This window comes from Daldinia vernicosa, assembly GCF_022497035.1.
Source record: "Daldinia vernicosa strain CBS 139.73 unplaced genomic scaffold F5Y00scaffold_18, whole genome shotgun sequence".
Taxonomy (NCBI): Eukaryota; Fungi; Ascomycota; class Sordariomycetes; order Xylariales; family Hypoxylaceae; genus Daldinia; species Daldinia vernicosa.
In genome coordinates, this window is record NW_025953934.1 from 220,192 (window position 1) to 235,224 (window position 15,033).

Sequence of the window (15,033 nt, forward strand, 5' to 3'; positions counted from 1 at the left end):
ACACCCCCCCCCCCCCCCCCCCCCACCCCCCCCCCCCCACCCACCCACCCCCCCCCCACCCCCCCCCCCCCCCCCACCACCCCCCCCCCCCCCCCCACCCCCCCCCCCCCCCCCCCCCCCCCGCCCCTGATCACAAGAAAGAGATGTCCCCAAGAATGGAAATTCGTCACAGTCGGGTTCCCAATCGGGAGAGAGCGCATGCTTTGCTTCTTAACAGCGCTGATTCCAGCACCGATCCTATGTAGCTGATCCCTTTCGAGCCAAGAAATCCAAAGAAGGGACACGATACGCCGATGTTGTTCGGCGCAACGTCAGCCTCTTCGTATATCCTGTGCCAATTGCATCTTGTCTGCGATGGCGACGAGAATGTGGAATATCCGATAAGCGCTGGCGATAGGCGGAGGAGGAGGGGTGTAAGATATTTTGGGAAAATAGACTGGTCCTGTCACGCCCCCCCGATCCAGGGGTTGATTGCCGAACAGGGCTGAGAAAGGCGATGCCCATAGGTCGCGACACTCTCTATACCGCTCTTACTTGCAGCGCGGGCAGGCAGGAAAGCTACTGTGCCACATGCACGAGTAGGTAAGTCCTTACGAAGCGCATATTACCGTCGCATAGGAATAGGAGTATATAGTTTACATAGGTATATAGTATATACTACGTCTACAAGTACATACGTATTTCTTGTGTGACTCTACGCTGCGACGATTTGATTCGCGAGCGCCGCCTCTCAATACTAATTTCTGAATGGTGCAATATATTAATATTAATTCGATCGACAACACGACAGCTGAGAGGTCTCACGAAGAATTGATTTGCGAATATTACTTGGACTTACATAATATAGGATCCGAGAGGCTACATAGAGAAGGAGTCGAATCCGAGCTGAGGGTTTATTTTCTTCTATTATTATTTTCCTACATTTTATTTCACCGGCCTAAATTCTTTCTCGGTGACGACGAAAATGGGATTCCACGAAACACGGCTAAAAGGACCAAGCACATATTTAGAATGTTTGAACATGACGAAAGCCCCTAGATGCGTCTCGTTGCGGAAAAGCAAGCCACCAATCCGATTTTCCTGGGGAAGATGGTTGGTACCCCGGAATAATACATATCCTCCTCCAGATCCGCCCGCTCAGCCGACGGCTGAGAAGATGATACCCCTTATAGATTTGTGCAGGTCATGTGAGCATGAGACTTGCGAATAGTATGTAATAATACATACTTGGCCTCTTCTATTAAGAGCCGAATGATCTTAAGAATCTACATAAGTGAGCTTACGAACGCAGCGGAGACAATCTTCTTGCCAGGCTTCATTCCTCGACTAACGAGTATACGGTCCGATTTTCCAAACTATTTTTTAGTTAATGGGATCAACAGCGTGATACGTTCCTGATGTTATCCCTCCAACGCTACTAACTAAACTATAGTGTAGAGTAGTTAGTTAGTCAGTTATAACTAGTACATTTGTTGATATAACAAAAATTATTCCCTAAATGGGATGGAATGTTATTGCGAGCCTTACTCGCTTAAGCCGAAGTAGGGAGAACAAGCTCACATGATACCGAGATCTGCTAGGTCTGGGCTCTCTCTCTTGGGTCTGGGGAAACTGGGGCACAACGCGGCTCCGCACGCTCTCAACTCCTGTCGTGGATCAAGGTTGACTGAAGATTGACTTGTTTGGCTCATGTCCTAAGCGGCTACGCCTTGACCTCGAGTAGTCGTGCCATATTATCTCATATCTGATGACTGTTGTGTAAATTGCATTGGGTATGTTCATGTAAGCCATATGCAGGGTCCAAATTTAGGAGACAGTGGAGGCCTTGGCTAGGAATCTTTCTTCATGCGGATGCGGGGAAGCATAGCAGCATTCCAGTTAGGTACATAGTAGTTTGCTGACATCCGCAGGCGACTCCGATCGACCGAATTAACCGCTAGCCGACGACGGCCGTTGCTCTGTTCGGCTTCACGAGACTTGGACAGGGCGTCATTGTCATTGTCAAGCCTCCTCCCGAAATCAGGCTTCTGGGCTGCCTAGGTTTATCCGTAACGGGCTATCGGAATTATCATGGGTTAGTGGTAGGACCTTGGATGGGCTCGGTCGCATGGCAGCGGAACCACGTGAAAAATCCTAGCTCCTCCTGGACCTATTTTATTTTATTTTACGAATCGTCCGTGGTGGAACCCGTGGACCCACGGTCATGCCGACAGCCCAACTTCGGCGTAATTTTTAATCGTCTTATGTTTTTAGTTCGAAGCCTTTTTCACGCTCTCGGCATGGGATAGTTTGAGCATGGACGAGTCGTGAGAGAGGGGAAACGGAGCCACAAGGTCATTGCGTACATAAAGTACATACGTCGTATGTAGTGTATGTAATGCAAGCGAGTCATGCTGCTAAGCCGCAAGGCCAGAATTCGACTTGCATTGAATTGTGGCCGCGCGGCTAATCGATACGAGATGAGGCGGAGTATCTTATCCGTACGTACTAACTTTTTTATCTAATCCATTATGTAGTGTATACTACATAAGTTAGGTAGCGTACGTATAACAGGGCATAATACGGATTGTACAATGAAATAATAGTGGGTAAAAAAGTCTAGAAGACCAACGAAACAAGTGTCGGCGCACATGGATCTAGAATTCCCGACGCTCCATTGATTGACCGTTGCCCAGGATCGTAGCGTTGTATTTTCAGGGTCCATCCCACATTTTCTGCGGCTCTGGATCCCGAATAGCCCCGAGTAGTGGTAGAACTGGTGAGGGGATCACTAGGATCACGCGCGCAAAGCGTTAAAAGCGTTACTCTTCGTCCTCCACAGCCGAGCGCAACCAATGAGGGCTAGATTGATGGTTGTCGGCACGATTGAATCTGTAAGCGTGCATCGTGACAGTTAATATGGTTGTCTTGATAGGCTACTAAAATTTGAAGATGTGCTACCAAGTACACAGTTTCGTATTGTAGTTTTGTTTCATGACTACCTAAACTAACTAATTAACTACCTGTAACTATTTCATCGAGACTTATTACATGTCTATACGTATTCGTACATTATACATAATAAATATGAGGCGTTATTGTATTATTGTCTTGTGTTTCTTAGCTCACCTTCGTATTCACCGAGAAGGGCCGAGTTTCTGCCGTCCACTTTTATAATCGCGTCGGGCTTGATGCGCTCTGATTTGCAGGTCCAACGATAATACGTACATAGGTACCCATTAAAAAATCGAGCAAACCCTTTCGTAAGCTGAAATGCCAGAATGCCCCTGAAATTTGCTCTGCGGTGCCTGCGGCTTTACGAATGCGGGTATGTAGCATCTAAAACCACGAATGTATGTACGTTCTCGTCACTGAACGTTGCGCCATGGAGGCGAAATGTTTTCCTTCCTCGGACGCGAAACTGTCAGATGTGAAATTTCAATCTCGAATCTGTTGTAACATCACTCATCACTTCTCATGTTCCGCCCGTCGGGCTCGTGCAGCAAGGCGGGGCGGAGAATTACCTAGAACGGTAGTCCGGTGAGCGACAATTTATTCAGCTATAGGGAGGTTAGCACCTATATAGTGTATGTATATGTATTACTTATATATATGTATTACTAAACGGGTCCACATGATAAATCCCTTGCCACGGTGGACGACGGGAGGCTTCGATATAATGTATATGTAAGGTTGACGATGATGATGATGAATTCATCGACCCGAGGACTTGTCATCTTTGTGTATACGGGAGACAAACGCTGCGGCTGATAAAATCGAGACAAAAGATCGCGGGGACAGCATTAGATAAACCCTGGTCGTGCGTCACTTTAGTCTGGCACACGCCAATCGTTCTTCGAGATGCTGCAAAGGGCAACGCCAAAAGCAACCACAAGTCCCGGGAAGGCGTATTTGACTTACACAGGTTAATAATTAGAATATTTAAAGTATTTTTTATTTTTTTATTTTTTTTGATTGCCCACAGCTAGGTACACCTACCTTATACCAAAAAGCATGAATATCTGGAACTATCCGCCGGTATAACGGTTAGATCCCGCTGCAGCGTCCTCAGCCTATCGTGCATCCCTTTTGAGACTTTACTTCTCGCTTATCTTAAAAGGCGTTCGCTTCCAGGTTTTAGGCCTAGAAGATCGTGAGCCATCCTCTGATCTGCTGCAGAGCTCGAACATCATTGGTGATGATCTTACAAAGCCTACCGTAATACGTGCAGCAGATGACCCATTGAAATTCGGGTCACTAAGATCGGATAGAGGTAACAAAGTAAAACTCCTGTCGAGCTTCAAGTCCACTCTCGAGTAGATTCCCGGAATGTGGGTGGGAGTCGGTTCTCAAGCCCAACCAGGGTATACTCTTCCCGTAAAACACACATCCGACTCCGATCCAGAGAGGCTGCGCGCTGCACTGCAATCTCCACACTAGCGTGCCTTTCTGCTGGTGACTGGTATTTAATGATTATCGATCGAAATCATGACGTATCGTAAACAGCAAAGACAAGAGGCTGGCGGAGCGTCTTCCGCTTGGACGCTCAAGCGTTTGGATACCGAGTCGCTGGGTGCAGTGGCGTACGTGTATCTTGCGCATATCTTGCGGTCTAGGAATTACTACATATCGTATGCATAGATACCCGTGTGAGAATTTGCTTTCCAGGTTTTCAATGCTTGGTACCCCGACGCGCAAGACATCTCGGGCCAACGAATGACCAACGTCGCGCGGAGGGAGAGGGAAAGGGAGATTACGACAGCCGAAGCGTCAAAGCAATACCCGAGGGCCAATGGCAAAAGTTTCGGGGAGCTGCCGAACGCTATTATTGATTCATTTGATAACATATAAAGTAAGGCTCAATTAAGGCTTAAGCAAGGTTTCGTAGGGAAGATTTGCTGGAGACGGTAGTGGAGTTTTTGATACTTTCCGGATAAGTTCCCCGAGAATGAAGAGACGACGTAATTACCTTAAAAATAACGTAGAACCTTGAAACCTTATGGTCTCAATTGAGCCTGCGCCCTGACGATGTGGGGTATCGACACAGCTAGTGTATTGTACTACGTATCATGTTTCTTATGTAACGGGCTTTCTGGCGCGCATAATTGGCTGCCCCGTTCTCTGTTTGTAGCTCACCTGACTTGCCATAGCACCAGCTAGATGGTAATGGCTGCCCCGTTCCTGCCCCTCGTCGTAGTGCCCCATTCACCACGTTTTTGAGACTCCCATCGCAATTCCCAAATACCAGAAGCCGAGTTGGGTCCATTCAATTTTCTGAAATTGCCGGATCTTGGCGTGTCGTGTTTATGTAAGTTACGACGACTTCATCCGTATTAGGCGTAAGGGATTGTAAGTGCATTAAGTGCATGGCTTAGGTATATTACTTTTCTTGAAGCTAACACCGAAAAGGCGATATGAGCACCGAAAGCATGAGTTTTACTCGGCTTCATTCGCTTTGAAAATCGCATGTGAATGCAGGTACATTGCTTAAACAAATTAAATGTTTTACGCAAGAGAACGCGATCATACCTAAGCTCTCTTAGTAAAGTAGTATTGGTCTCACATGCAACTTGCTATTGAAAGAAATATGAGATAACTAGTTAACATAAAAAAATTACCTGTCATCTCGCCGTTCTAGAGTGATATTTCCGTATTCGGTCAAATGTATGCCGACGATGCTTACGGATTACCTCGTGTAAATGTAATGAATTTCCAATGCTCCTTATCCCTTGTCACAGGTCATCGCATCCCAGTTCCGGGGAAGTGTGTCCGGCCAGGATTGTCAGCCAGGTCAAGGGGTAAGAAAATGGGGGGAAGAAAGTGGGGGATATTATTAAGAAACCTTTAAGATTTCCCAAGGCTGGAGTTATCGATTGTTACGATCTGATAATCGATAGACTGGATGGTCTCGCTCGTAAAATGATTATGACGTGATGCCCAGCAATAACATGGGGTTGCGCAGAATTATATGTGCGTCGCCGGTAGTTGACACTGCAGCTAAGACAAGAAAGAAAAAATTTTGTTTAAGAAGAAGAGACATGTTCTAGTAGGATGATGGAAGCTTCTAGGATTGTTGGGGAAGCCTGCTTGAGATATAATTGATATGTAGGTAGGTAAACACGTGCACTACGATGGCCAAAATACATATTCCGTACATCGCCGAGGAGGACTTCGGGGTTAATTCGCTACAGTAATTTCTACATAATGTGCGTGGGGGGGCTTCAAATCCTTTGGCAGTTTCTATCAGCACGTACATAATTCGGCGGAAGCCAAGACTGAACCCGTCCGAAGTGCATGTTGGCTTCTAAATCCTCATGTAGGTCTACAACGTACAACGGCAATGCGCAGATACTCGATGTAATGCACCCCGTTCATGCAGCTATGGCGCTTCGCTTCCTGCTTGGCCGACGATGTCAACATGACACATTCTTGGCGGGGCATTGCATCGTGGAGTAAACGATATAATGGAAATAATATACATAGTGTATATATCATATGTAGAGCTGTAGATGTATAAAAGCTACCTAGGTAGGTATATAATATATGTTTACTTTCCTAGGAGTGTACTTAGCCAGGTTTCTCCAACAGCTTCCCGAAGCGTTGGCTCGTCCCTGGATTTTCTTATTGGAGATGCTCTCGCTCGTGTCTTGCCCAATTTCGTAACTTGATGCCCAAATGGCGAACGAAAGTCGACCTCTCAGATCAAATACCACACATATCGAAACTACAAGGGCGGATTCAGGGGTCACGATGTTTCCAGAACAGAGGTAACAGAGGTACACCTCCAAACCCGTATCCGTGGTATCGAGATAGTTGCTCTCCTTCTCTTCTAAGCTCCCAAGCTCGGTTCTCTCCCTATGATGAGAAGCTGGCCGGTAGTGCAAGTGGGTCTAACAGAACCTCTGGAAACCTAGGGTTTCGTCGAGGAAACGTGGGAGAAATGGTGGTGCATGATAGGTACGCTTCCGGCGAATAGGCCTTGCCGCCTGCCTGATTCAATGTAGCGCGGCCTGTGCATCCCACGCCGCAGATGGGATATCTCGAGATGTCGAGAATACTGGTACACCACCGTAGAAACTTTGCCATGTAAAGTTAGGTAGGTAGCAGTCTAGGCTGGGCATCATTTCTTCTAGAACGTATCATGGTATCATGACTTGCCAACGAACTTCTCAAACCTGCTATTAAGAGATTGATCTACTGCGAGATGGGGGTGTCAATGTTCGGTCACTGGTAAAAGTATAGTTACTACGCTTGCAAGTTGCAACCCGCATTTACACAATAGTGGTTGGCTTGGCTGGTGGTTCGCCGCCGTGCCTGGCATGGAAGGTTAGGTCTAGCTGGGATTTCGATCATACATTATAATTATAACGTATACACTAAATAACATGGGAGTTGTAATGGTGGAGGAATCACAAGCTCGGTATACGGGACGAGGTTGTTGTCTATTGGAGAATCTCCAGCAAATCCCCGTTGTCCGACTCCGGTGGCCATTGAGAACGACGAGATGATTTGAGATAGTTTAAGCGCAGCGCAAGATCAGATGATGGCTTTGACGTAATTTACAATGCTATTATTACAATTATATGACCATCCACGTCATGACACGATTGAAACAATGGCACGACCATTATCCATTATCCATTACAATTGTGCCTTGTCGACGTCTACTGAGGCTCGCGCGTTGGTGACGCGCGCGGATGGACTTGGTGGCAGTTTGAGCGTTTATGCGGTAATAAGTCACGATATGTACAAATTTTGGCGCTCGTCGACGGCGCGCAAATGTGACGAAGTGTTAGCGTTAAGTGTGATAAGCGACGAATCTACCATCTCGGCGTGGGGTTGAGTTGGCCGATTGGCGGGTATTATTTATTTGTTGGCGCTATGCTGGCGAGGGAATGTACAATACTGAAAATGTAACGAAATGGTCACAGGCTACGTGATATTGATGCTTTAGAGGAGAGCAGATGTGATTTTGAACACTACCCTTGCTAAAGACCTTCGTTGATTTTGCCTTTTCATCTCATATTCGTCTCATCCCAATTGTTGAAGCGAAAACGGTTAGAGAAGAAAAATAAGGTAGAAAAGGATTAAATCCTATCACCGGCGATCCTTCGGGGTTCACTTACACTTAACTAGACCGTTTATTATCATGAATATAACCATACCCATGTGTTTCGAACATTTCCGTAATAATTTTTAATCTTAATAGTATTCCTTATGGCATTCCTTATAACTAGCATTTAAAGAACAATATAGATGATAACTACATATGTATGTAGTTATTGCAGATCGCGTGCTAACCTTTACTTACTACACCACGACATAACTATACGTATCATTTGAGATCTTTGTACAAGGTGTTACTTCGTATTAGATTGTATCGTACCATCGTACACAAGGCTGCTGTGCTCCCTTATGCCTCTATGGCAGATTCGTGATCCGGGGCCAAGTTATACACCACACCTGTGGGGGTACCGGGTTCAATTGGAATTCTCGACTGTGGCTGAGAGTTCAGCTGACTCACCGTCCATTGTTAAAGTATGTGGTTGAAGTATGCGGAGGTATGCGGAGGTCAAATATGGCCGCCACAATATCCCCCCGTACGAGGCAATGTCCTCCGCAGCATCTGCCGCTTGGTGCATTTCTTGTGGTTGTGAGAATGCCCGAGAGGACAGCACATACGTAGCTCACCGGTTTGTCCATGGCACAAGACGAGTGTCTGCCTGATCAAGTTGAGATACCTTCACGGCGGTACTCATGGGTATAGCATAGCTACGATACGCAAAAGAGAAAGTAAAGAGGTCTAAGCTAGGCCTCATCTTACACCTGTGTTATGTGTTGGCAACTTGTTTTCCGGTAACGTGCTCGGAAAAGACTGTGTTGTCATTGTCACTAAATCGTTCAAATGACTAGCCACGACAGTCTAAGTCGACTTAAGTCGACCCAAGTTAACAGCCGCGCTCGGGCTCGTGGGAAGCTATGACGAGGGGAAACGCGGGGGTGGTCCGTTGACTAAAGAATAACTCGATGAAGTTTCATATTGGAAGGGCCGTATCACGAGGGCTATTTGCAAGGCAGTTCTCAACATTCTAGCCGGATCTAGGCAACTAGGCAATAAAGGACCGTCGATCCAAGCAACGGTCTTTCAGTCAGCACGTGCTTCCGTGTTAGCAATTAACTTAACCTAGTAGCCAGGTAACAAGCGACAATGCTCTCCAGTAGTATATCTTGTATGTATCTATTCGATCAGGGCCAACGTCGGCCGAACGAATCGACGGTCATACATTCTGTAACTTCCGCCGATTGTCTAACTTCGCGGACATTGTGGCATTGTCATCACCCCTGTGACCTCCAACGGCCTCAACATCTGGCTACTAATTAACGCAGCCAAGGATCACGATGCTTGAAAGATTACCATATTGAGCACAGGCAGCAAACCAGTGCCAAATAAACCCAATTACCCAATTACCCATTACCCAACTCCAAGCAGATAGTCACGATTGCCTCATCGACCGTCCCTACATAGTGCATTTGCGGGAATATTTATTCATATTCATTAGCTAATGTAACAAATAATTCCTAGCGTCAAAAGACCCTCTCTCATACAGCAACTAGGGCTCGTTTGCTCGCTTATTAGTTTAACAGATGTAATGCGAATTTCTAATTACCATGCTCTATCCCACGCGAAATAGGTATTATGTATGAATAAGGTAAATATCTCATAGATGGTTTTGGTGCATGAAGCTTGTCGTCAGTTGGCTACTGTGTATACATAGTTGTACCTAGTTGGCATGTTACCTCTTCACAAACACCACGCAAGCATAATCCCGCAGTCATTTTCCAATATTCTCTGCTGAAAACGTATGGGATGGGTAAGGCGAAATAGAACATGGGAATAGTATTAGTATGTGTCGATAGCATCCATAGTATCGATAGTGATAGTCTCGAGAGTATCGATAGTATCAATGTATTTACCATTTCCTACTGTAAGCCTGCACCCATTGGCCGGGTTCACAAAATACGTGACCGCTTTGGAAATTTGGAAACAACCAGCCGATTAAATGGGTAACATGTGCCTGCCTTTGGACAATGAAAACGAACCGCTTGCAGTCCCAGGCAAAAGGGTCTGCTGGTCAGTTGTAGGAAGAAGATTGAATTGGGAAACTGGACCTATTGACCGCGGGCGGGTTTCCGGGTACTTCAGAGAAGGGCCTTAAGTGCCTCAATAGGCATGTGATACCTAGTTTAGTCTAGATTCTGCGCTAAAGATTCAGCTATGACTCAATGAGGCAGTATTTTAGATACACTAAAGAGGATAGTTCGGGGCGAGTCTGGCCGCTGTGACCCATTTATCGGAGAGGGAAGCGAGAGCCGGTACGTACTTCTCTAGGTACGTACCATAATACTATAAAACAGGTACCTCTGCGCGTGTTGTCAAGGGTTGCTACCGCCCCTGATCCCCTGATCCCAGTTCCGCCGCCACCACCCCCGGAGGACCCAGAGCGAAATAATAGAGTACATCGGTACGTATCTACACAAGTACCTAGGTACCATCCAAAAAACAGTACGTACCGGACCCAGTGAGGAGTGGCCTTGCAAGTCCTTGCACACCGCGCCTTCTACCCTCCACCTATCCTACCCACTCCACTCCCTCCTATCAAATACATATGTACAACACCTACCCGCTTCCTTTCTCCCCTTCTTTATGAACCTACATCATGAACCACGAAGAGTTTGATAACTCTTAAGTGTTAATAACGTCGGCGGTCGTAAACATAATCTCGACTAGCATTAATCGACAGCAACAGCGACATCCCACCCCGACGAATATCTCATACAGCAGCTACAGAAGCTACAGCAGCAATAGTACCACTTTCGGCACTTATACGTATAATCCATCCCTTCTCCCGCCGCCGTACTTTGGACGAATTCCCCTGAACTTTCTCGCCAACAGTCTATTTTCGGCGCCGATTATCTTGATAATCAGCCTCTGGGGAGCTTAAGGAACCGAGTTCTTGTCCAATTCGACATTCGCGATCGACTTCGCGAAAACCGAATTCACCATATATCCACTACTTTCTCCTAGTCTGCTCCAGCAGCCGAGCAGCCATTTAGACGGCATGCCTTGTAAAGCTGAAGGGCTGGTCCTGACCGTGGACCCGAACGTCATCCACAAGGTCGACACCAACAACCCCCAGAACCTTTTTAGCATGTGGACTGGTAGGTCTTTGATCTTTGATCTAATAACTGGGTCATGATGTGGGTCTTAGCAACAGCTTCTAACCAAGATTCTAGTTTTCTCCAGGTGTAAAGATTCAGTCGAGCAAGGTCGAAGGTTAGAAAATCTCAGTTGGCGATTATGGAATAGAGAGACCTTCTGCTGCGAAGCTAAGGAATTATCTGCCGCATCCGCAACCACACTACCGAAAGACATCCCCGCCCAACAGCAAATATCAGACCTCCCTCAACTATCAGGAAGCGTCGATTCTGTCGCCGACGAAGAAGCAATTGATTTCACTACCATCTCCGACCCTATGGAAATCGTCCGCCCTCGAATTGTCCGACAAGATTCTTGTGCCAGCAGCCGAAGTAGGGGTCGTGAGCGCCATATCACCTCGGACCACCTCGAGAAGATGGTAGTTTCTATTATCCAGGAGAAGGAGCCGAACTTGGCGCCATTACCCGCTATGAGTTCTCCTTCAGTCGAGTCATCAGATGCCTCTCAATCATCTTGCCTAGAAGCAGAACAGACCCCCGCGACTCAGATGAGCGATTCTGGATGCGAGTCAGTAGATGCGCCGTCGCCGCATCCGAGGCCTATAGAGGCTCCTGCCACCACCGTCATCCGAGGTTTCTCGCCGTCGCAGATCCCGTCATTCCGTGTATCTCACGAACCCAAGTCAGCTGTGCAGGACCCGATTCCTGAGCCTCAGTCGTCTCCTGCCCCTAAGCCAGTGCAGCTTAAGAAGCAGCCTGCAAAGTTCAAGTTTGGCGATTCTTCTAGCAACGAATCCTCGCCTCAAAGTGTAGAGGCTCGCAAGGCCATGCCCCCGCCCCCGGCTCCTAAGAGGCCCATGTTCGAAGTTGGCGTCGGATCATCTGGAGAAGACGACAGCCCTTCTCTAAAGAGTGCCATGCACTCTTCTCGACCGGGCTCCATGCTTAACTGCCAGAAGAAGCAGACCTCTTTCAACAACCACGTTACAATGAGGACAATCCAGACGCCTAGCGATCATTCCGACAGCTACATGGATGAAAGCGCTATCGATGATGATGAGGATGATTCTGAGTGGGAAGACTCCATTGAGGAGAGTGGCAAGTCTAGTATAGATGATGCAGTCACATTCAAGCGGGTACCATCAAAGGCGAACCTTACTTCTCAAAGATCACTGATTAGCCTCATGTTCGCTGGACAAGAGGAACGAGCTAAGGGTCTTAGCAACTACGCGTCGCACTCGACGCCTGCTATTCCCCAGCGCGCGCGAGCACTTCAAACCACATCCAACATGAATATGGTATCCTCTCCTAACGATTCCGATAATGGCCTCGAGATGCGCAGAGGTCTACGACCTACGCCGCTAAAACCAATTAACGAGGTCACGAGAACCGGCGCCCAGCCCATCATGGTTAACCCTCAGACCCACCACTACCACCAAGCCGCGTTATCGCCCAGGACAACCCGAAGGAACATGTTAGCCACAGAATTGACAGAGTCGCTACGCCGTCAACTTCTATGGGAGCGACAACAAAAGTCGTCTACCGCTAATGCCGTCTTAAAAAGGCGCCATACTTCCCTCGACGTGGCCAATTTGAAGCAGTATCCAGAAAAGGCCTACATGAGCAAGGGTCAAGAAGAGCCCAACTCGAGCAGCTGGAACCAATACTTCTCCCGCGACGACTTCGGCGGCTACCACGCCCAGGGTTGGTAATCTACCCTATCCTACGAACCTCAACAGAATCGACAGAATAATACCCATCAATCGAGTCGCCAGCATGCAACTCGATGGCAGATCACAGGCTGCCTTGTATTTTTTATTTTTTTTTTCTACGAAGCATTGCGAAGGTGGTTGCTTTCTACGATACCGATTGCATTGCATGAGGGCCGGCGTTTAATGATGTTGTTTAATCACGAGGCGTCCCATCGCCGATAATCCCACACTGCATGGTTAGCCAGTGGGTTGGTCTCGGACCAATCACGGTGTGGCCTCACCGTTACAGCGCATAGGCTGGCTGCTTTACGGCCCGCTCGAGACTTATCGTCGTGTCTATGGCACACTCGCCTTTAGTTTTCATATTTATTTGGCACTAATCGGCGTTGCTACCCGGATGATACCACGGTCCGCGTTTGATTTTGCCCTAACGGAAGGGCTGCATTTGCTTTCTACTACTCATAGTGTGTATTTCAAGGAGAATTAGAGGGCGACCTCATGAAGAAGGAATGATGAACCAAAAGCAGGAAAAGAAAAGGGAGCTGTACTGTAGCGCCCATCGCGGCGAAAAAAGGAGGGAGGTTTGCTAGCTAAAAATTCAAAAGGTGCTGAAGAGAAGCGACCTAGCAAACAGGCCCAAGAGGAAGATAAAATAGCATGCGCCATGACCACAAAAACATAGTAAAAATCTTCAAGGCCTACCAAATAAAAAGAATAAAACGTGCTCCAACATTCAGATCTCGTCTTCGTCTTCCAATCGTATTGAAGCTTAATTCGCCTATTAAAAGTGAGACTTGTATTATACTTATATTATCAAGGTTAAATCATAAATCATCACGTAGAGATGAGAGTGGGTTCATATGACGTGACTGTCAGGAAAACTTCCAGAAGTCTTGATGCTGTCGGGGCGTAGTGAATAGCGATACGGTGAACATGTGAAACCGAAGCGAACGGCAGCACCATTGGTCTCATGGATACAAACCTGTGGAGATGGGCAAGTTGGCATCCATATACCCGATCAGGGACGAGTTTGTTATCCATGCGATTCAGAACCATGGGTAAGAGTACGGGAACTTTTCTTTGTTAAGCACTCTAAAATGAGCCATCTACTATGTTACTAGGTATGTACTAATGTTATAGGGGTATGGGTGATACGGGTGCGGCTGTATCCGCTACGGTGCTATCGAATTTACCTTTACTTGCTGTAATTCGTGTGCTCTGGTGCTGTAGAACCCCTCCCTCTCCCTCTCTTCTAGGTAAATTGGGGGCGGAGGGGGGGCTCTGCTTAATAGGAGGTAACTGACTAAAACTACGTAACTAGAATATGATCACCACAAGTAACACCATAAACAACACATAGTAAGCAACTAACTAGCAGCTTCGGAAGAACAGAACATCTTTCAGCTTTTAGCAGACCGATTAAAGACGAATCGGCGTGGATTGCGACAAGGTCTACGACATCAAACAGATAACCCCATTAACCCCATCTGTGCCCCATCGTCGCTTGCGATTAACCTCTCTACTAGCTATGTAGATGATGCCCTCACCTGTATGTAGCAGCCCTGCGCGAGGTGGTCATCCTGCAGTTGGGACCCTGGATCGACGAGTGGAGGATCAACGCTGAACTGCCTCGTTCCTAAATATATATGGGTATGGGGACCTATCTGCCTATTATCGACTGCCGCCGCCCGCTCGAAGAGAGCTTTTCTTTCCAACTTGTCTACCGCCTTACCCGCATTAGGGAACGCGTTTGAACTTTTACGGATTCTATATGTAGGACCCTTCTTTGCTCTCCAAGCTGTCAACGTCCCCAAACCTGTTCGAATCTCTCCACTTAGACATGTCTTAGAGTCACGAGAACAACAATAACAGCAGCAGCAGCAGCGTAAGGCTGTGCTGGATAGACCGTAGGCAGATGATATGGAGTTTTGTCGGGATTAGTAGGGCTGGATGTATCGAGAGGTGGATATGTGTTTAGATAGGTAGGTCGATTATTACTTGGGACTGCATCTCGGATGTGCAGCGAGGGTATTCCCCTGTCTAGTATGCTGCTTGTTACTGGAGATGCCGACTGCATCACTACCTGACTGAATATCGGTGAATTTTCAGCTAAAATCTTTTTCTT

The 15,033-nt window shown here is 47.2% G+C and overlaps 2 protein-coding genes across 2 annotated transcripts; one reads left to right on the forward strand and one right to left on the reverse strand.

The window, feature by feature from the left end:
• Window positions 1-9,632: 9,632 nt before the first annotated feature.
• F5Y00DRAFT_234727 (uncharacterized protein) lies at window positions 9,633-10,094 on the reverse strand. Its single transcript, XM_048007461.1, has one exon. It carries the CDS (start codon window positions 9,955-9,957, stop codon window positions 9,739-9,741), a length of 219 nt encoding a protein of 72 aa, XP_047865685.1. The 5' UTR covers window positions 9,958-10,094; the 3' UTR covers window positions 9,633-9,738.
• A 345-nt stretch (window positions 10,095-10,439) lies between these two features.
• On the forward strand, window positions 10,440-13,644 carry F5Y00DRAFT_234729 (DUF1752-domain-containing protein). Its single transcript, XM_048007462.1, has 2 exons — window positions 10,440-11,199; window positions 11,275-13,644. The coding sequence occupies exons 1-2, from the start codon at window positions 11,100-11,102 to the stop codon at window positions 12,906-12,908; spliced, it is 1,734 nt and encodes a 577-aa protein (XP_047865686.1). The 5' UTR covers window positions 10,440-11,099; the 3' UTR covers window positions 12,909-13,644.
• The last annotated feature ends 1,389 nt before the right edge of the window (window positions 13,645-15,033 follow it).